General features: G+C 32.8%; 1 protein-coding gene across 1 annotated transcript; it reads left to right on the plus strand.

Annotated features, from left to right (window-relative positions):
* The first annotated feature begins 2,043 nt into the window (after positions 1–2,043).
* On the plus strand, positions 2,044–2,364 carry LOC143529123 (uncharacterized). Its single transcript, XM_077024985.1, has one exon. The coding sequence runs from the start codon at positions 2,044–2,046 to the stop codon at positions 2,362–2,364; it is 321 nt and encodes a 106-aa protein (XP_076881100.1).
* Positions 2,365–18,211: the final 15,847 nt, after the last annotated feature.

Genomic DNA, 18,211 nt, shown 5'->3' on the forward strand with positions numbered 1-18,211 from the left:
ACTCCCATTTATTTCACTTTTCTTACACAAATTATCACTCTACGTTTTGTTTTTATTTTTGTTTTTGTTAAAATAGTCTTTATGATTAAGACTTATTAGTCGAAAAAATGTCACTTTAAACATCAATGGTTGAGATTGACTTATAACACTTCTCGCATGAACCATCCCCTATGATTAAATTCATGCGAGAAGTAGTTTATTGCGAGTAGTGCGAGAAATGATTTTAACCAATCATATTTTTTTTCTTTTTCTTTTTTACTTTATTTAATTATAAGAGTACATTTAGAAAATGTTTATGTTTTATTTTTGTTAAGTAATCCAAATTATGATAAGTTTACCACACCTTTTTTCTTTTAATTGTTTTCTTTAAGTCATCCTAATTATGTATTCTTCAGCTGACTGTTCAAGCACCACTCATCTTAATTATGTATTGTCTAGGTTCAAACACCACTCATCCTAATTATGTATTTTGTCTAGTTTCTTGAATCAAGAAAATGTGCAGTGTAGGATACATTTGTGCAATGTATGAACTTTGAGGTTGTACAAAGATTTGAATCAAGAATGCTGATAATTTAAATTTAACTCTCTAATGTTTCAAATCATGATTTGAAACAAGTCTTCCTATATAATAGAAAACATAATTTGTATCATAATATTGCAATCAAGATTTTCTCATTACAATTGTAATATTTTCATACACCCATTCCTTTGTAGGATACATTTGTGCAATGTATGAACTTTGAGGTTGTATAAAGTATTGAATCAAGATTGCAGATAATTTAAATTAACTTTCTAATGTTTCAAATCATGATTTGAAATAATTCTTCCTATAGAATAGATAACATAATTTGTATCATAATATTTCAGTCAAGATTTGCCCATTACTATTGTAATATTTCCATACACCCATTCCTAATACCACCAACATATTACATTTTGTGTACGTGATACATGAATTGTGTAGACTATACGTGAATATGATATTTGACGCATTTAACGAATTATAAAATGACGATATTATGGAATATAATTAAAATAATATTTGATTAATGAAATAAATTAATAAAAATAAATTTTTTAAAAAAAGTGATTGTTAACTTTGATTTAATTAGTAATAAATACCACTTAAATGCCTTTAATTACTCATCATGACTTTAAAATCAAGACCAAACTACCCTTTTCATTAAAATCCTGATCAAATTAATTAATTACAAATTTTCCAGCTTTATTTTGAAACATTAATTACACTTAATCAATGGATAAAATTCGTTTCTTACATTACTTGCACTAATATCATTTCTCATATTACCCATCCTCTATATATTGGGGATATATATATATATATATACATATAACAATATTGTTGTATTACATTCGTGTAACAATGTTAAATTACATATTTGTAATACAACAATATTACACATATGTAACATGCCAAATATCACGATTGACTTTCTTTTAAAAATGTAACTTTATAATAAAACAAATGAGGTTTTCTGAATTAAAAATTAATGTTTGGATTGAGTGTTTGTGAGTTCTTTATTGATTTTCAAATTCTCTCTTTAAGGAGGAGTTCTCTTATGATCCTTCCCCTATTATTTTAATTGTATAAATATGTATATATGGGATTTATAGTCCATGCGCCTTGAGATAGTTTAACCATGGCTCCCCATTCTTTTTCATGTGTATCATCCTAACTCTCTCTTTCTCTTTCACTAGAATCTCAACCGAGCCGAATTACGTAGTGATTAACGAAGCCCCTAATCATGGTGGTGGCATCAAATTCGAGAGAGTTATTGGTGGGATTCCATACACAAAACAAATAATGTATGAGATCAACAACTACATTTGGTCCACCATTTTCAAACAAAACACACCAGCCGACCGAAACCCGTAGACATTGTAGAAGTTTACATCAAGGTTATCGCTGGAGCCAAAGAAATCACTTGGGGAAATATGTTTAACGTGAGTGCGATCTATTTACGGGATTACCCCGGGCCAATGGACTTGAAATGGGAATTCACGTCCCTTTTGCACCATGAAATGACCCATGTTTTCCAATGGGATGCGGAGGGTATGGCCCCTGTTCCATTGGTTGAAGGGATCGAGGATTATACGATCTTGAAAGCAAATTGTTACCCACCGGGCTTTGCAGCACCGGGTTCTGGGGATAAATGGGACCAAGGGTACGATTTCACAGCCCGATTTCTTGAGTATTGTGATGGGCTTGTTCCAGACTTTGTGGCCAAGCTGAACAATATGATGAGGAACACGTACGATGTCTCGTTTTTTCAAAATTTAACTGGAAAGCCTGTTGATCAACTATGGACGGAATACAAGGCTAAATATGAGAAGATGGTTTAGGAAGAAATACAAAGCTAAAACTAATATTTCCTGGTGAACTTTATGAAATAAATGAACTTCCTAGTTAGGATATAAACTTGTGTTTAAATCAAATAATAAGATCCTTTTTAAGTTAATAAAAGTTTGTGTGTTTAATTTCATTGTATTGGATGTAAATTGATCAATTCTCTCCCAAACTAGTTTCATGACTCACTGGAAGTCCAAATATGCAATGCACCCATTTTTCGTAGACTAAATAATTGACTCACTGGAAGTCCAAACTGGCTAGTCTCGGACTTTATCGGCTACGGCCTCAGTAGGATAGGATAGGAAGGTGTTTAAGCCTCGGGGGTACTTGTACATCTGACGCAGCATTGGTTGCGAGTTGTTGTCGCTCGCCTGACGAGTCCAAGGAAAGATGGAACCATTGGAATCTTATCTGAGTAGGATTGGCTAGCCTTTGTGCATCACACAAGGCATCAAAAGATTGACCCGTGACAAGGGGTATCTGAGTGAGTCAATCCTCGTATACGTTGAATTGTGTGCGCTCACCCAAAAGACCTTAAAAATGCCAAGGATGGTTATGCAATGGTGGTCAGAGATGTAACATCCATGACTTTTCATCTATGTAATTTGTTTGTCTTTTTACTAGGTTGTTGACCCGTGTACGACACGAGCGGAAAAAATAAATCATTAACTAAAGACATATAATTTTAAACGACAAGATTTCTTTTAATATATTAGTTAAGACGAGAACATGATTTATAATTGCATGTGTTAATCAAATAGAAACATGATATTGAAAGACATAATTAAAAAAATGACACCATGATCCAAGATCATATTGATCTGTATTGCTTCTAAATAATATGATATATATAATCCATCGAAGGGAGGAGTCCCTTTTGGTTTTGTTTGTGAAACTAAATGACCTAATTAAATCAGCATTAAGGTGTCACCTTGACGTAGTGGAAGTCATCAGTTCGAGTCTGACTATCCCTAAACCCAGTTATGAATTTTTTCTGTTGATTTGCTACCCTGTTGTGATTGAATGAGAATGGATAAGAGGCTCTTGGGATTGATGTAAGGGGGGACGGATAGCTATATTTATGGGACCGAACTCCGAACGATTATGAGGCTCATGGATACAGGTTAGGCCTTGGATTGAAAGACATCATAGTAGAATGTTTACAAACGTAATTTTTTAACGTAAAGTCATAATATTCATAAACTACTAAATATTTCCTTATAAACCATATTTTATACTAGCTAACACAACAGGCTTCCGCATGATCATCAACCTTTCTATTAACTTGGTTTGGCTTTGTCGACAAATGTTTTCTACGTACCACCAAGATGTTTTCCAGTTGTTCAGCACCAATGCATTCGACCCCACAAACATCACAATCAAACCCAATGTTATTACTCAATACTTCAAGAGTGATTTTGACCTACCAACATAAAATATAAATGTTCACAATTAAAATTTAACAAACTCAAATAATTAAAATTAAAATAAAAAACCTTGTTAATATATACTGGTGTAACAAAATGAAGAAGGCATTGGTTATGTGTCAGACATACAACTTGACAGCAGTTGCGCGACCAAATCCTTGGCCTTGCAATGTAACATCTGATTTCTTAAAAATATAATTTAGAAACTTATTATTATGTTTAAGAAGGTTTATTATTTATTTTTGAAATAATAAATATTGTTATTGAGTATGGACTTGAAATTAATGCGCTTGAAGAATGAATATGAGTTTGGAATCCATGGGCTTAAGGGTATATAAACCTCTAAACCATTTTCTTAAACCCTAGCCCCCATTTCCATTTCACCTACACTTCAAAAACGCACACTTCTCTATAGTATCTAATACAAGTTCAAGAACAAGATACAACCGTTGAGTATTCGTTCGTGTCGAATAATGAGGATCTAGATTTAGTATTATACAAGATTCAAGTTGAACCAAGCTCAAAAGGTACGTTTCGAACTTTATCCTAAACGAGCTAGATGTTAAATAAGAATAATGATGATAATAATAATAATAATGATGATGAAAATAATGAAAATTAAATAGATATAAAAAAGAAAAAAAGGAGATATGGAAAGGAAAGGAAAGGGGCATCGAAACCATTGTATAAGAAAAACTGAAATGAATCTTTAAACATAGTAGAGTGTTAGCTCGGTGGTTAAGGCTGAGTGATTGAATCTGAGAGGTATTGGGATCGAACTTAGTGAGCATCGAGCATGTTCTTATCTTTTTTAGGGCAATGAACACTATGCTTGCATAGCAGGCCCATATCACTGAACACTTGGGTCGGACCCCGATCAACGAACACTCAAGCCCAAGACCTGAACACCCATTCCTGATTACCGAACATTGAACCCAAACCCATGTCTCTGAAAAACCATATCCAGAACCGAAACCCGACTTGTGAATAACGAACATGGTCATGGAAGCAATTGGGCCTGGTCTGTGAGCCCAAACACCTCAGTTATGATTAAAGACTAGAAGTTGGGTAACTAAACAATTAAACATGTTAAACCTCAATAGTCAATCCCGTTAAGTCCGGTAACTAAACCCGTTAAAGTTTATAAATTAAAAAGACGCGGATATCTCCGTTATCAAAACAAATAATTAATAAATAAAAGTAAATATAATGAAAAAGAATTAGATGTTTTTAAATTACAAGGTTCCTTACCTAAGGCTAACTTAGCTAACCCCGTTAGCTTGATTAAGTTCGTTACCTAAGGCTAACTTAGCTAACCCCGTTAGCTTGATTAAGTAAGTCTAGCTACATTCGTTAATTAAGGTAACCCCGTTAGATCAACTAAACTTAACTAACGAACCTAGTTTATCAAGCGAGCTTAGTTAACCTCGTTAACTTGGTTAACTTAATTTGCTAGCTTGGTTAGTTTTGTTAGTCAGTTATATAGTTAATTAACGCGTGCATATATGTTAAAACAGTTAGTCGTGCTCAGTTAAAGGAGATTAAAGTTAATTCAAAACACTTATGGATTCAGGTGAGTTTCTAGCCATTTTTTTTACCTTTAAACGTTTCGGGGATGTATGCATACTCGAGAAATAAGATAAAAGATGAATGTGACATGTTTAATATAAGAAATTAAATTTGTAAACTAGTAATAAATATAATTAACTCTTTTATGTTAAATATGTATGAAGAATGTGAGTAAGTCATGACGTGGACATCAGGGAGTCGTAGTACCTTATACCTGTCCACATCATGAATGCTCCTGGGTCGTATACAAGTGCTTATACGATAGACGGATGTTCAATTTATGGACATGATAGCGTGTTAAGGAAAGGAAAGCACGGGCATGAAGACAATAAATGACTAAAAGCCTATATTATGTTTAGGGCACGTGTTGCTATGGTAATGTAGTCAAGTTATAGATACAATGTATTGATTGATAGAATACTTTTATACATGTAAGGTGGTCTAGATATGGACGCTACAATAAGATGGTCCTGCTAAGGATACAAAGGATAATGTTGTCCATTTATGGATACAAAGAATAATGTGGTCCAGTTATGGATATAATGAATAAATGGTCTAATTAGGAATACTAAGTCTGGTAGCTAATGAGTATGTGCATTGTATGATTGCATGGTATGGTAGTTAATAAATGCATAAATATACGTTATGTGATTATATGGTCCAACTATGGATACTAATGGCAGAACTAGTGTGTATGAACGGCGGTACATGATCCGATATGCATGATGAAGGCAAGGTAATAACATAAATGAATGCGTAAGAATTAAAGGTTATGTTAAAATTATCTTCGGATAGGGAAGAGTCACATGTCAATTGTATTAAATTGATCATTTCGGAAAGAAAGAAATGTTAGAACTCACTCAACGTTTAGCTAATTTTTAGTATGCATGCACGTATGGTTGATGATGTGGTGAGCTTGAGGTGCGTGCGAGGCTATCCATATTGAAGATATAGATAGAGATAGATGCAATTATGTAAATAGTTTTAGTTCCCGTTGCTATTTGTATGTGCTTCCACTATTATGAGTAAATCCAACGACAAAGTAAGGTTGCCGGGTCTGAGGCCTTACATACAACCATTATGAATCAAAACTGATTTTTTATTCTCCAGTAAAGCAAGTGATTAGAAGATTAAGTAAAATAGAAAATAATAGAAAATGCATATGATTGCATTTGATATTAACATCTATTTATAATGAATGTTATTATAATAAATATGTGATTATAGTGGAAAATTAATATTATATTTATACAAATGTTTGAGATATATAAACTTAAATCAGGCAGTGATATTTTTTTAATATAGAATTATTTTATTATTCATTTAACATAGATATCATAATTATAACACTATAAATATGGTTAAAATTTATAAATAGATAGTTATAATTAAAACCCGTATTTATATGTATTCTTTTATTACAATTAAAAGAGAAGCCCAATTTTGAAGGGATATTAAAATAATCTTTATACGTAATATAGTTGTCATTATATTTAAGAAAGTAATTGAAATATGTGATATAGTTGTCATTATAGTTAAGAAAGTAATGAAAAGACAATTAAAAAGGAAATAAACTTTTGGGATGGATCCTAAAAAATTCGGTAAAGAATATATTTTTATAATTTTGTGGTTTACTTACAATGAAATATTTTAAAATTTAAAATAAGTCACCTAAGAATAACATTTCTTTTACAGTTGACTTTACGTATTAAGGTTGAATTTTAAAAAAAAATTAATTTGTTTAGTTACCATTATCCTTAAATATGAAAACAAATCCACCAAATAGGTAGTTCACAGTCAATCTTAAGTAATTCCATTACACCTTACCCATTTGCGTGTTTCTGTTGTACTCCAAAACACTGCGAGCACCTAAGTGGAGTCTATTTTTGAAGAACACTTTGAGTTTCCAAAAATGAATTATGAACTTGTTATTCGTGCCATTGTGTTCAATACCAACTACAATACGTACATCAACACCAACGTGATTTATTAACAAACAAAAAAATGGCAAGGAATACAAAGATATTGTTGTAAAACAACAACCTATTAGCATCCAACATTCATAATAGATAAACATAAGAACATTATATATAGAGAGATAGTATAGAATGATGAATTGAAGAAGTCTTCTCATTGAGTATTTAAGATCAAATACAAGAACCCTCTATTTATATAGTCATAATATTAATACAAATTTAATGATAATGTGGGGGTTAGAATGTGGATAGTCATAAAATCATAATTTTTCATAACACTCCTCATTGACTATCCATGTGATAAAGTTATATGCTTCTGATATTGCCTTGTTAAAAACCTTGCTATGAAAACCCATTGGTACAAGACAAAAGCTAAGGGAAAAGAGTGAAACACGTATAATACTCCATCTCATTTATATATCCTTTAAGTGACGGGTTCTGATCTTTTGGAAAAGTTTGTTTAAGACTTTTTTAATTAACAATCCGCCACTTGATCATGCAATATACACTTCCTTATTTGGAGGAATTATGTACAATCTTCGTCTATGACTTGTAGTGCCTCATCTTGTAAAGAAGTGACTTGTAGGCCCTCATCTTGTAAATAAGTACCATCTGATCCATGACTTTGCTATGTTACATTACGTGCATCAATATGACTAACCAACCCCTTTGTATGGATTAGTAAAATATAAGCTTATATATTTCATGCCTTTCATGTATCAAATATATTTTTTAGCTATTGTTTAGCTTATTTAGTTGTCTCTTCAATTCAAACAAATTATATCTTACCAATAAATATTAGTCAATAATATATATAGTTGTGTCTAACTAGTAAAAAACATTGCATCAATTGCAATTTACTATGGTACTTCTTAACTCATAATTTTTATATAGATTAGAGTAAGGGTAATCTATTCTATCTCAAATTAATTAACATCCTCTAATCCTTTTGGATATGAACTTTATGTGTATTAAAATATTTCAACATTTTCTTGATGTCAATGTAAACATATCTATATATAAATGCTCAACCTGCATACCATCTCTTATGAGATATATTGCAATCATCAACATGATATTATTGATTTAATATTAAAATACTCCATACATGGATCAAATACATCATATTCATATTAGCTTATAATGTACCATTATTATATGTAGCTAATTGTAAATAGTTTATTGAATATAACCATATGCTAATTGATGCATATGAATTACATCCTTCAGATGTTTCATGTACCAAATCTAGATTTTATATATTGCAATAATATTGTTCTTGAGAACTTATTTAATATGATTTTGGCGTCTTAAATCCTTCAAGGACAAATTTCATTGTCATAATATTTATTAGATGCATATCAATTCTCTCTTGTAATACTGGATTAAATTGGGTTGCATCCACAACTGAAGAATATATCTCTTCATCATTGTGCAATTAATTATGTCTTACCTTGAATAATTTTATTTTTCTTATCACGCTTTCGCACAAAAGACTCTTTTTATATCTCATAGATTTTACATCATTTTGTTGTATGGATCATTTGTCGAAAAACTAGCAAATTCGTGAGAAAATTGAGTTTTGCATCATTTGCATCATTTAATATCTCATTTATCGGTAGAACTTAGTTCTTGATCTTCAACGTTTTCATTATTTCAATCGCTATACAAAATTTTCAACGACGTCGATTTTTTCGATTCCATATATATATAGACATGATATTGTTTATTGAGATCTCTTTTATTATTAGGTACCTAAGGTTCTCTTCTAGAACCCTCATGTATATCGTCTCTTAAATAGAATCTTTTATTATACCTCGACTCAACCATTTTCATTACTTCCTCCATTTTCGAGGATTTTTATTCTTTGAACCGAATAATATATCACGCTTCTGGTGTGCCATAGACTTATCATCAATGTATGGTTGTCCTTTTAATAACATTAATTGGAGCAGTTGCTATATGTGACTTAGCTAGTCATTCTATTTAGGTCAGCGAATGTATCTGGTAGTTAATTTGTTAATTCTTGTAAATGAATTATCTTTTGAACTTTTGGTTTACACATTTTAACTTGAGGATCAATATGACATAAGCATAATGATAATTTATTACAACTTTTTAGTTTCCAACTGCTACTTATCTCCCCCTCATGTTGGAAATATTATTTTTTTTAAGTAAAAATCAATATTGAGTCGTAAACGAATCCCACGTTGATGACTCCAACTACATAGTTATCAATAATTTTCATATCCAACATATATTCCCAACCTTCATTGAGGTCCCATATTTGTGCATTGTGGTGGAGTAATTGCAATGTATACCACACTTTTGGAAACTATACATGGGATGTATGTTGGTTCCATACCGAAACCAATTTTAATGGGGAGAAATATTATAAATTATTGGCCTAATGTGAATTAATATATCATATAAAAAACATATTCTAACATATATATATGAACTTTTTCTCTCATGATTATTGGATTTGCAATCAATCATTGTCGTTTGTTCATCATCTAGGACCAAAGCAATTTTTGTAACAACATTGGTCGCGTGTAAAACTTATTCCCATAATCATTACTAAAACGGGGAATTATGATCACCGCATTTATCAAAATAGTCTAGAATAATATGCTTGCTATAATCGAAGTTGCGAATTTGATAACCATTTAGACGATGCATTGATTTAAAACACTAAATGGCATCATGTTGGGATAGACGTATCCATTTGTCATTTCCGTAGTATATTAGAGATTTACACCCCAAATTAGTTGGGTTATAATTAAGTTATGTTGAGAGTAAACATTGTATGCTTAATTACCGTGAAGAATCTTCTGCTTATTCAATATTTTTACATCATTAATGACTCGGAATGGTCCAACCGGTCAAGCCAATATATTAAACGACCATGATCCATAAATTTCTAGCTTATGATCATATATGCTTCAGTTTCACTCGTGTTTGTTTAATAAACGGCATAAAATATGAGAGAATAATGTATTATCTATTCAAGCATTCATGTTAAAACATGATTTACGTATTGTATTCTCATATAATCATTCCCATGCCACTTCTTGTGGTCACTTTCAATATTAACACATTTAATCTCATAATTAGGAGCATCGTTATAATCTCGGTTGATATAATTATTCTCATGATCACCACTACTTGGTTGATCTTATTATAATCATGATCACCGTTACCCGGTTGATCTCATCATCACTTTTACTTCAACGGATTAGAGTCATTACAATTTACATGATCACAACCTTTACAATGCTCATTATATTATCACACTCATTTCCATGTGAATTAAAATCATTACAATTTTGTTAATTATTTACACAATCATGATTTTTAAAATGATCATTATACCATCACATTGACTTCAAGAAATGGAAAAGAACCACACAACTTTCGTGTTGTGGTTATTTCAAGCATTTTATACACCTTCAATAAATTGTTATTTCATGAGCATATATGATATATGATGTGTGACAAATATATATTTATAAATAATCTTCTCATCACATGATATCAATTGATAAATAATTACGTAAATGAGTCATGTAAAATTTATTGGTCTAAAATATCCCGACGACCTTTTTCTAGAAGCTAATAATGAGATTTAAGAAGTTGAAACTTGAGGTGTCTTATGTAAACATATTTATATACTTTTTCCTTTTACTTTTTTCACAAGGATGCTAATAAATAAAATAACTTTGGTCTGTACTTTGCTTTATCCAGTAAAATATTTAAATGTTTATACATTTGTAATAGCGATAGCATACAAAGTTGTTTTTAGCATTGTAACATGCCATAATATTAATGTCTCAACTTAAGACAACATTAATAATTTCTTAACTAAAACCATTAGATATCATATGCTATTATATCAAAATCAAGTAAATGACCTTTCGAATTTATGTTATTTTAAAGGACACAAATGATATATATAATGAAAGAACATAAAAAGAAATTATGCTTGTATGTGAAATTCATACTCTTTTACACAAATCATATTGACACAAAATCATATTATCACAAATGCAATGAAATTACATATCAATGGATGTATATCCTAATGTTATGTTTATTCATGATGTTTGAATCAAACCAAAAGCTAAGAACTATAGAAACAAAAGAATCTGAGTATTAATTAGACAATAATAAGACATGGATATTAAAATGCAACTTTACATGTAAATCTTAAAAATACTAGCTACTCAATGGCTATAACTCTTTATATTTTGGTTCAAAACTAATAACCACTTTACAACTAAATTTATTTGATAAAGAAATCATACAAAGAGAACTAAATTAATAAATGTCTGTGTTAAAATATTGCGATTAATTAATATTACTTTTAATGTGTTGAATACATATTAAATTTTTTATAAGATTTTAATTTAGAAATTTAATAAAATCGAATGAATATAGAGATTATTTGAAATAAGCATAAACACATGAGCATGGGAAAGTTAACTGGTTAGTCAACTATTATTGTTTTTAAAACATTTCTAAATTTTTTAAGAATAGTTAGTTTCAATCCGCATAACCCACCATCGCTAAATTTGTCGACGCTTTGCACGGATTTATTCGGTCGATTAATTTATCTAACACATATCGGTATTCTTCCCAAAGTTTATTCTTCCGACAATTAATGCTAAGAACTAAAATCAAGTTCACACAAATATGATTATGCCACTTCACATCAAATAGAGGTTACCTTAATCGACATCGAAGATAATAACACAACGTCGACCCTAGGTGGTGACCCTCCTTCACGTGTGTTGGCTTTAAAATATAAGAAATCAGCCTGGTGGTTTGTAGTGGTTGCGAATTGATCCGGCCATTCTGGTTTGGTTCTTTCCCCAAACTCCAAGTTTCACGTGTTCAATTCCGAACCTGAATCCAAATCAGTTGCCGACCGGAAAATTTTATGCGGTCTCCAATAAGGGGTTGTTTATGGAAACCACTAAGCCCCAGTTCAAAATATACCACCGGGGCTGTATTATACGATAAAAAAACAAACATCGACTATTCAGAATGGCGGTGATCGGCTAACCCCTGAATACAGAGCAACGAGCAAACTCGTGCTGATAACATATTGTGAAACAACAACCTATTATCAACCAACATTAATAGTAGATAATCATAAGAACATTATATATATATATATATATATATATATATATATAAAGAGAGAGATAGTATAGAATGATGAAATGAAGAAGTCTTCTCATTAAATATCTAGATCAAATACAAGAACCTTCTATTTGCGGGTCATAATATTAATACAAATTTAATAATAATGTAGGGGTTAGAATGTGAATAGTCATGTAATCATAGTTATTCATAACAGATATCATAAATTCTAAAGGTCGTTTTTATAATAATAAAACCAAAACATTTGACCCAAAAATCAAATTCTAACTGCACAAGCAAACTAAAGAAATAGAAAATGAGGAACATAATGTCTAAGAAAGAAAAAAAGCACTCAAAATAAACTTAAAACAGTTGTCTTGAAAAATACCCCTTTATTATCAGCCTTTATTATCATTTCTCATTATCAGCCTTTGAGAAACCAGTATTTGATTGATTACAAAATCAATTACACTTACGGATCTAGTCATTGATATGATATACGATTAGGTCTTAGTGAATAACGTTAACGAGATGGTTGAGAGAACAATTTGGCATCATAACAGTGCACAAACGATGAATAATGATATCTCTCAATAACTTGAATACTTTAAAGATATATATAGACAGAAAAGTCATTCGTTATACAAGACATAACGAATAAACTTCATTCGTCATCGTAATTTAACCTCTAAAACTTTAGACTAAAGAATAACACATTCGTAGTCCTCACTCCTTAACAGACCTAACGAATGAGCCAAAATAAACACGAATGGACACATTCGTTATTAGTTACTCTAGCGAATGTGGCATGCGATGTAGAACGTACCTAGTACATTTACCAAAACACCCCATATTGTCGGTCCCGCATATATCGCTCAATCACTCACAATACCACTGCCGTAACCCACACAGTTAAGTGTTGACAAGAGGGTTGACCACTTGCTATTTAGGGTAAGAAAAATAATGTATTAATGGCGGAAACACTAACACATTAAATGTTTCTTAATAGACACAAAGGTAACAAACGCAAACTGTAACTCAAAAGATTTCCATTATAGAACCAATAATACAATCGAAAATCAATAAGGGTTTCAGAATGGAATTCTTTATCCGTACGTGATAAAGACAGCCGTCACAATCGATTTCAGGATTAGGTCAGGTGTCCTTAAAGTTGTCTATTCAAGGTCTATTAGGCGTGACCTAAATTATTCTATTTATAGGCCTACCACCTGACAGTTGTCATTCCTTCTAGAAACCATAATCATTGATACATAATCATAAAAACATATTACAAAAAGATTATACGTGTAAAACAGGTCTTTGGGCAAGCTTTGCAGCTTTTGTCTTCATCGAGCAGACCTGGTAACCAAAGTGTGCAAGGGAACAGTTCTCCCTGGGTAGACTTTACTTAGAATATTTTCCTTCGAAAATATTCACCTATCAGACTTCAATCTTCTTGACCATAGCAAACTTTGCTTGATATGGTCGTACGAGCAAACTTGTTCTTCAGAAATCTCTTCAACTCTTTGTTAATTAATAACTTATTGAACAAACCAAAGTGTGCTGGTAACAATGTAGCCTGTGCTGGTAGCACTGTAGCTTGCTTGGAGTTGAACCTTGCTAGAATAAGTCCTTAATATATTTCTTTATCAACTTTCTTCAAGCTTGCTGGGACCACTGTTTATTAAATAAACCTTGCTAGTTCCTCCAAAATACTTGGTTTCTTTAGCTTGGTTTAGCCAAGGGTTTGCTAGGAAACAAACCTTTGTTGACTTGAAGAAAAACCTTGCTAGACAAAGTGAAGCTTGCTCGGATTAACACTTAAGAGGAATTGTAGAAGATAACCTTGCCCGGAAAGAAAAATTCCTTGCTAGGATAAGTAAAAGCTTGCTCGGAGGCCTAAGTGTGCTCGGTATCCATACTTAGACATTTTCAAAGAGGTTGAGAAGATTCCAATCTTCATTTTGTCTTTACTTATCATATACTTTAATATAAAGACCAATTACATTGAACTTGCAATTCAAGAAAGAAGTTCATTTCTCACATGGAGCTCATGCTGTACTTAGACTTCATCAGTTTTTCAAACTCCAGACACATTTGTTCATTGGTTGAACCAAAAATACTATCATCCACATAGACTTGAAGTAAGAGCAAATATTTTCATTTCTTCTTGTAAAAGAGGGTATTGTCAATGGCTCCCATTTGGAAACCATTATCAAGTAGGTGGTTTTATAACCCATCATACCAAGCCCTTGAAGCTTGATGCAATCCATACAAAGCCTTGTTTAACTTATACACTCTGTTAGGATAATCAGGGTCCTCAAAACCAGGTGGTTGAGCCACATACACCTCCTCTTCTATCTTTCCATTCAAAAATGCATATTGGACATCCAATTGAAATACTCTTATGTTCTTTGAGGCAGCATAAGCTAAGAAAATTTTTATTGCTTCAAGTCTTGCTACAGGAGCAAAGACTTCCTCAAAGCAATACCTTAAGCATCCCAATGCAACAAGTCTTGCTTTGTTCTTTATAACAATCCCTCTCTCATCCCACATGTTCTTGAAAACCTATTAGGTTCCAATGGCATACCTGTTTCTTGGCTTATCTACAAGTTCCCACACTTGCAGATCTCTAAATGGAGCCAACTCCTCTTGCATTGCTTCTACCCAACAATTGTCTTTCAAAACTTGAACACTGTTCTTGGGTTCAAGTTGGGATAGAAAGTAGGAGTACAAACAGCTGATTGCAGATTCAGATGCACTTCTTGTTACTCTTTCATTGATATCCCCAATGATGTTTTTAGGTGGATGATATCTCTCCACATATGAGGATTGTACAATCACATCAGTAGACATATTTGAATCAAGATTTGTGTCATTGAGATCAGGTTCATCAATGACCAAATCAGTTATTGCATCTTGAAATTCAGGTGTTTCTTCATTATTCTGTTGTGAGGTGGATGCACCATTGTTTCCAATATTCAAGTTTTGAATTTTTTTTTTCAAATCTTACTTCTATTTCAGCTTGTTCTTGAATTACATGTTGATTGCTAGGATCTTCCTCATTTAAGACATGGTCTTGATTAACATCTTCTTGATCTTGTCCTTGATCATGACCTTGGTCTTGAACTTGTTCATTTTTCAGCAATTGAGGGATTCCTTATGAAGGTATACTCAGTTCTTTAACTAGCAACCTCGGACGTCAGTTTTTCCAAGTCAACTTTCTTTTGATAATTCTATACATGCTTACTTGTTTTGTAAAATGTTTCATCAAAGTCTTCAGGATAAATCTTAAAGGACTTGATTAACTTCTCAAGATCAAACAACCATGATGCTCCATCAACTGTATTGAACTGATTCTCATTGAATACTACATCAGAAGATTCAATCACACTCAAATGGTCTTTAACATATACTTTGTTAGCTTTTGAGTGTGTAGAATACCCAAAAAAGAAGCAGTCCAAAGATTTTGATTTAAATTTGTTAAGATAATCCTTGGTGTTCAACAATAAACATTTGCAACCAAATGGCTTGAGAAACTTGATGTAGGGCTTCCTTTTAAACAAAATCTCATAGGGAGTTTTGTTTTAACTCTTGTTGAGAAGGACACTGTTCTGAACATAGTAAGCAGTGTTGACTGCTTCTGCCCAAAAAGTAACTGGCATGAAAGCATCAGCTAGCATGGTCCTGGCAGTCTTAATAAGTGTTCTATTTCTTCTCTCCGCAACTCCATTTTGTTCAGGAGTTCTAGGGGCACTGAATTGTTGAAAAATTCCTTTTGCATTGCAAATGTCATCCATCATTCCATTCTTGAACTCGGTTACATTGTCACTTCTCCTGACCTTCACCCTTGCATCCAATTTATTCTCAATCCTTGTCACACAACTCTTGATTAGTTCAACAGCCTCATCTTTGGTACTTAGGATGTAAACCCAAGTGTATCTTGAAAAGTTATCAATGATCACCAAACAATATCTCTTTTTGCCAATACTTGGTACACTCCCGGGACCAAAGGGATCCATATGAAGCATTTCAAGCACTTGATCAATTGTGTTTATGAGCTTTGTTATGTGAGATGACTTGTGCTGCTTACGATTTTGACATGAAATTCATTTGTCATCAAGTTTGAACTCTCTTGTGGGTAAACCAATTACAAGCTCACCCTTAACAAGTCTGTTCATATTCTTTAGGTTGACATGACAAAGCTTTCTATGTCACAATTTGGTTTCATTTTCAATGGTCTTTGAGACAAAACAAGTACCACCCCTTGAAATGGCATCTTTCATATTCAATTCATATAAGTTCCCATTTCTTGGAGCCATCATCATAATCATATCTAGAGGAATCACAAATTCAGGTTTGAGAATAAAACAATGAGAGTCATGTGACACCCGGTAATTTCCCAATCCTATAAACTAAGTAATCAACCTAATAATTAGGTGATTGTGAATATTAGGCGCGCTATATTAGAATCAGCTCGGGCATTTGTTATATGCGCCATGCGCGAGCGCGCCATGTTAGTCAGCGCGGGCATGTTATGTGCGCCCTGCGCGAGCGCGCTATGTTAGAATCAGCGCGGGCACGTTATGTGCGCCCTGCGCGAGCGCGCGATGTAAGAACCAGCGTGGGCATATGTTATATGCGCCATGCGCGAATGTTTTGGCTTTATGTTTTCATGTAACTTAACTTTATGTTGTCTAATGGGTTGACCGTCCCGCATGATGCTAAGGCGGGTGCATCCCAAATCGTTTATGCGCGTGCGGAAGGGGAACTAACCTCCCCGCATGGCGGGAACATTGAGAGTTAGTTTGTCTGAAGCTCCAAGATGGAATTGACTTCAACATGACTGATCACTATGTTGAAATACCAAGACCACCTGGAGAATCTACAAATGAAACTCAATGTCCCTAACTGCGAGAAGGTTACGCACCTACCCGCAGCAAAGAAATGTCCTTCACGCAGAAAGCTATGCGCACAAAGTTATACGCGCAGAACACTTAGTCTATTCTTCAGATGTAAGGAGATTATTCTCGCCCAAAAGGAAACAGTAGCGTGTTTCAGAGATTTCCACTTTTTACTGTACAACTGACAAAAGCACCTGGAAAAGCACACTGTAACATGAAAAGTCAACTGTCAGCCACCCTACTCTCACCAACCACAGACCTGCATGTCCTGTCCAAATCAAATCAGAATCTTTTATCCACTCCCTAGGACCAATCACCTCCACTTTTAAATAAATAATAATAATTTCCATACTTTATCATCATTACACCTAGATATGAAAAGATTACAATCCCCTAAAGCAAGGGATTGTGTTCCCTAAATCTTGCCTATAAATATGTAACCCAAATTATCACCCAAACACACTTCAAACTTCTCTCTTAAGAACTGCAAACTTGCACTAATCATCTCCCAAGCATCCGTTGTTTTCATTTCCGATCCTGTTACTAGGTAAGCCGAGATTATAACCTTGAGATCTACTTTCCAACCCTTATATTCTCCTATTTCTTGATCTTAATATATATACTTCTTGTTATTTAATCGTATTCTAGACCTTCAATTCCGAGGCCAACACCAAGAAAACCCGAATCTCGATTAATCCCTTAACAAGAACCACAGGTGAGTCTCACAGCCCCTATTTTCACTGTTTTCACTATTTTTAAACTGTTTTCGGGGCGAGGGACACGTACTTAAATAATGTTTTATCATGGTATACTTAC

The sequence above is a fragment of the Bidens hawaiensis genome, unplaced genomic scaffold, assembly GCF_021521415.1.
Source record: "Bidens hawaiensis isolate Kalapana, Puna unplaced genomic scaffold, B.hawaiensis_p1.1 tig00008481_1, whole genome shotgun sequence".
NCBI classification, from domain to species: domain Eukaryota; kingdom Viridiplantae; phylum Streptophyta; class Magnoliopsida; order Asterales; family Asteraceae; genus Bidens; species Bidens hawaiensis.